This window comes from Schistocerca piceifrons, chromosome 8, assembly GCF_021461385.2.
Source record: "Schistocerca piceifrons isolate TAMUIC-IGC-003096 chromosome 8, iqSchPice1.1, whole genome shotgun sequence".
Classification (NCBI taxonomy): domain Eukaryota; kingdom Metazoa; phylum Arthropoda; class Insecta; order Orthoptera; family Acrididae; genus Schistocerca; species Schistocerca piceifrons.
Window position 1 is genome coordinate 2,346,666 of NC_060145.1, and position 6,000 is coordinate 2,352,665.

The 6,000-nt window shown below is 44.8% G+C and overlaps 1 protein-coding gene across 1 annotated transcript in view; it reads left to right on the forward strand.

Moving 5' to 3' along the window:
- The window catches only part of LOC124711473 (glucose dehydrogenase [FAD, quinone]-like), a 42,386-nt gene extending 38,347 nt beyond the window's left edge, over positions 1–4,039 (forward strand). Inside the window, exon 8 of the mRNA XM_047241579.1 lies at positions 3,464–4,039. Coding sequence (XP_047097535.1) covers positions 3,464–3,778 — 315 coding nt within the window. The 3' untranslated portion in view covers positions 3,779–4,039. The remainder of the gene's footprint in view (positions 1–3,463) is intronic.
- Positions 4,040–6,000: the final 1,961 nt, after the last annotated feature.

Here is a 6,000-nt window from a genome sequence, read left to right on the forward strand (position 1 = left end):
CCTCTTCTCTCTCTCTCTCTCTCTCTCTCTCTCTCTCTCTCTCTCTCTCTCTCTCCATTCATTTCATCTCCCCTCAATGTGTCCATACCCTCCTCTATCCATTCCAACCAGTCCCCAGCCATACTCATTGATATTACTCTCTCAACATGCCTGTCACACAGGGGCTTGAAAATCATTTATTTGCTGCCAATGTGCAGGGCAAAGGTCGATGAAGCTGGCTCATACTACTACCACACAAAGTACCTCTCATACAAGGCAGCCTACATGCCAGAGCCCAGGAAACCGTTTCATGTCACTTACATATAGGTGTAACTGCAAAGCAGTTTTGATTTGACAGGAAGATACCGTTTTCACACAATACACCTTTTGTGCAGGGCAGCCTGTACACCACAGACTGAGAAAACACGTTTCTTCCCATATCTACACTCCTTATGGAGCCAGGAGATTATCAACCCCACAGTGCTGATAGTTGTGAGGTCTCGTGTTTATGTGGTAAATTTGGTTGAAATTGATCAAAGGCTTTGGGAGGAGAACCCAGACATGTGTTTAAAAGTATCCAGACACCTGGCTGCAAATGACTTAAAAGTTCGTGGCGCCCTTCATCGGCAATGCTGGAATTCAATATGGTGTTGGCCCACCCTTAGCCTTGATGACAGCTTCCACTTTCGCAGGCATACGTTCAGTCAGGTGCTGGAAGGTTTCTTGGGGGATGGCAGCCCATTCTTTACGGAGTGCTGCGCTGAGGAGAGGTACTGATGTCGGTCGGTGAGGCCTGGCGCGAAGTCGGCGTTCCAAAACATCCCAAAGATTTTCTGTAGGATTCAGGTCAGGACTCTGTGCAGGCCACTCCATTAGAGGGATATTATTGTCGTGTAACCATACCGCCACAGGCCTGCATTATGAAAAGGTGCTCGATCATGCTGAATGTTGCAGTCGCCATTCCCGACTTGCCCTTCAACTATGGGAAGCAAGAAGGTTCAAAAATGGTTCAAATGGCTCTGAGCACTATGGGACTTAACATCTGAAGTCATCAGTCCCTTGATCTCATAATTTCCACGTGACACTTCGGCATGTAGTGTCAGCTTGTATGATGACTATTCGAACGAAAATGAGAAATAGATCGAAAGTGATTACTTATGGCCAACGCCAAAACTATTTTTTAAAGTTGTGTGAACACGTTTGCAGTTCCCTTACAAGTGTAATTCCCCATGACATCATGCATACAATATGTAGTCACGAAGCTTTAAGTATCATCTCAAAAATATCAAGCTGCCTCCATTAAACTTGGTGACGGTGTAGTCCTCTACATATTGACCCCTAATGGTGACACACTTACCCCTCACGAGCATAATTTGTTGCCACCACACCAGTCCCAAAAAAGCAATCTTTCAGTCTCTCGGAAGACTGTTGGGTCATGGCCCGTTCAGGAAGTGGTGAGTACTCCTAAGTCCACTGCTTGCTTCGCTCCTTTGCCTCGAATTACAGCGATACTCCCAGCACTTGTACTTAGCCTGACAGAGTTGCCACATTTCCAGTGCTGCATAGGTTTGACGACCTTCATCAAATTCAAAACGGTGTGTAAGGTGTTTACAACTGATCTGTGACTGATTTTCACTTTTTCCACTATCGCCTCGATTGTGGTACACCGGTCTTCGCTCACCAGAGCTTGCGCTCCTCTTGCAGTTCCTCGTTGTTCACGGAAGGGTGTTCTGCCATCTCATTCTTCATCATTCAGATTTACTTGACCACTCTGGAAAGATCTGCGCCACTCATCTGCTGTGTGATATGATGGTACATTGTCGACATACACTTCCACCTACACTGTATGGATTGTTGCAGCATTGTTGCCATTCAATGTAGAAAACAAATTACCGTACAAAAGTCCACTTTATGCAGCATTTTGTTTTGGCTCCTGTAGCGGATTGCTGCAGTACTGTGGCGTGGGGAATATCAGTGTGTTCGAAACGTTCAAATGTGTGCGAATTCCTAAGGGACCAAACTGCTGAGGTCATCGGTCCCTAGACTTAAACACTACTATAATTAACTTGCTATGCTAAGAACAACACACACACACACACACACACACACACACACACACACACACACCGATGCCTGAGGGAGGACTCGAACCTCCGGCGGGAGGGCCGCGCAATCCGTGACATGGCGCCTCAGACCGCGTGGCCACTCTGCGCGGCTGTGTCAGTGTGTACGAGAGTTGCAGACATACAGGGTGTTAGGGGTATAAGTGCACATGTTTTTATTGCTGGCTGAGAACAGTGTACTGAACAACATTACGTCACATGAGATACATTCGTTGTTACGGATACGAACAATCATCAGCTGTATAAGAGAATGACGGCAACGAAAATTTGTGTGAGACCAGGACCCGGACCCAGAATTTCCGCTTTACAGAGAGATCACCTTAAAAACTTTGGCTATTCGTGCACGATTCGTGGCCAGACCCGAACTTCCATATGTCGTCCTTGTGTTACAACCTGTTCTCGTATACACATTACGTAAATTGTGTATAGGGGAGGACATTTTAATTGAAAGTCGCTGCCTGGTATCAGGGGGTAAAAACGATATTGCAGACGCTTTCCTTTTAAGAAGAACAATGCAATATTCCTTCAGATACGCATCAGTATCACGTTAATCTGCTGACACGAGGTAGCGACTTTCAATTAAACTGTCCTCCTCTGAATTACTTAGCGTACATGTTGTGACGCAGGAACGACGATGTATTGAAGCTCAGGTCTGGGCCACGATTAGTGTACTGTCATGGTACAGGCGGTTAAGGCGACCGCTCTCGTAAAGCCGGAAATACGGGTTCAGATCCCAGGCCGGCAAAAGTTTTCACTCTCATCACTCGCTTGTACAGCTGACGGATACTAGTACTCGCAACAGTGAAGACGTGTCTCGTATTTCGTAACGGCTGTTGTCGCCGCAGTGCCTGTTCCTTTGGATATCTGTGCATTTCTGAAGGAACATTGCCTCGTTTTTCTTAACAACATAGGCACTGCAGTATCGTAACATTACATCAGTATTAACTTTACTTGCAGGCTAATAATTATAGCTGTAGAATGTTTTTAGGTTGGTTAGTATCTCCAAGTATATGTGGGTAGAGCAAGCCATTAATACTTATTTTCTCCTGGGCAACAGGTCAAGTGTCGAAGTGTGGACACTTGGACACAAAACAGTTAGTTTGTACTGACAGGTGTAGTCCACTTAGTGGTGCAGTTCCGACCGTGCAGAAGACATCAGGCAGTAAATCATGTGACGTGTTTGTGGGCAGACAGATGCAGAGAAAAAACAATTACCATACTGAAGTGGGTACATATTAAGGCGCCAGTCATCACAACGCCTGCGCTCATACACTTAACACCCAGTGTGCTAGTACCTGCAAAAAACAAATGACCAATTAAATGTCCGCTGTGTGACTGCGTGTTGTGGTGCCGCTGTGCAGGTGGAGATGAGCCGCGAGCCAGTGCCGGGCTGCGAGCACCTCGCCTGGGAGACGGACGAACACTGGGCGTGCGTGGTGCGCACGCTGGCCACCACCATCTACCACCCGGTGGGCACCTGCAAGATGGGCCCCCACACCGACCCCGCCGCCGTCGTGGACGCGCGCCTCCGGGTGCACGGCGTGCAGCGGCTGCGCGTCGTCGACGCCTCCGTCATGCCCACCATCGTCACTGCCAACATCAACGCCCCCGTCGTGATGATCGGCGAGAAGGGGGCCGACATGATCAAGCAGGACTGGGGGGCCATCGCCGCCTGAGCAACGCCCGTCCCTGTACACCGTTTGTTTCTCGAAGCGCGCAGACATCTCGTGAATTGCACTCGTATGATGACGCATTCGCCTTACTACCACTGGATGCCTCTTCCTTTACAAGAAATTACAAATCTGTAAAAAGTTGTTACACAACTAGCTGTTATGGATTCGAATAATGTCTCTGCGAAACTCGTTCCGATATTAAAACAATTTGCAATATCATTGTGTCCAAGGCTGTGCAATAAACAAGATGCTGAATTGCTAGAATCGCATGTTTTACATACAAAATGGAATACTGGGCCGTGAATGTAACAAACTCTCTCACTGACGGCCTGGGATGTTCTATCTAGCTATAAGACTAGCGTACGATACCAAAGACTACGATAAGCGAACGTAGACTACTGTAGCTCTCCTTGTGGCTTTGGTCAGTTAAGATCTTACACGCACTGCCTATACGTCAGGTGTGTTGCATACCTATCGGTCGTTACCTCATTACGATCGCTTTCCTTACGTATGCGACAGTGTCTTACTAGATTCCCCTAAAAAGCAGAAGCGCTGAACCGACTTGAAACTGAGTGAGGGTATATGAAAGGCCGGCGACCTAGCGAAAATTGTTCTCCATTGTTATCCTCCAGGCTGTTACTTAAGAATGAACATTATTTACAGCAAAACTGAAATTGTCAATGTTAAATTCAAATTTTATTTGGAAATTGTCTGTCTGTAACGTGAAACAGACGAATGTTGTAGTAAAAATAAAGAAAACGATACAGATTTATCACGTAGCGTGAGAAAACAAAACAAAAAGATAAAACAAAAAAACGCGGAACAAAAATATGTATCATACATCACTTAAATACTTCGTCGCATTTATACAAAACATGTTTGTCATTCATAAACAACTTTCGCATTTATCAATAATAACAGGAAACTCTTCTCTTTGATAGTGATTAAAAATGTACTATTAAGTACAAAATAACAAAAAAAATATTATGTTTCTGCATATAAGCTGTACCTGCATCAAAAGTAATTGCTTTGGTTACAGAAAAGCGCAGAATTAATTTTTGTTACTTATAAAATGCCATTTATACTGTGTAAGGGTATAAAATACACAAATACACAATGGAGAAATAAAAAAACAAAGAAGGCGTCGGCTCCGAGTTTTTCTGTTACGCATTCTTTTGTGTTTCTATCCTTACGAATACTACAGGTAATTCTAGCATTTACTACCTCATTTATGTAGTGAACCAAAACTAGCGAACCGTAGTTTTAATGCAGTGCAACTCTAATTGTAACTGATACAAAAAAAAAAATTGTATTTCCCATATGAGTACATGTGCAGTCCTCCACTTCAACTAATACGTCTGTGCAGCCAACAGCGCGGAAATTTATAGGACACAGGTAAATAGTGTTACGTCTACCACGTCGTAAGTAATGCGTTCAAGCTCTTTGTTTTTATTTTCCTCCTTTTTCTCATATGACTTCTGACTGGCTTGATGTCGTGCTGGTCAAGCAATGGTTTTCGCGCAAGAGGAGCTTTCGCTCCATTTCAGTCGTAGCGTGCGAGTGGTTCCGTTTCAATAGGGAGCGAGGAAATTTCAAACAGACGGCCTCTGTAGTCTCGGTTTAGAGTCCTTTCTTTGAATCCCGCACATGGGATGAGGAGTCTATTTCTAGAACCGCCTACACGAGCTACATTGACTCTGCTCCTACGCTCTTTAAAAAACTACTACATATCCAATCTCAGTTGAGACATAATTAAATCAATATTTTTCGATTAGAAACGTGATAATACTCTCGTATAAAGTACGTTTGCTGGAAGAATCCCCGACTTCATCTAAACTTAAATGTACCTCCTTCTCTATATGACACGTTTTTTATGATACCACGACGGACAGCCGAAGGAGTCAGGTGTTCTGATTTACACGCCAGTTAACCGCACTAGTGTGACGCGACCCGCCACAATTTCGCCAAGCTCTTTCTCTCAGAGTAACACTTACACCCGACGTCTTTTATTATTCGTTCTGTATGCTTCAGTCTCTATGTTCCCTCCAATTTTCCCCGTCTACGGCTCCATGTAGTGCCCTATAAGTGATTGCCTGACGTCTTAATACATGTCACACCATCCTGCCCCTTCTTTGGTTCGTGTCTTCCATATGTACGTTTTCTTGGTGATCCATTTACTGACACCCTCTCACCAAAAGAACAGGAAAATGAAACTTTTAGAACCT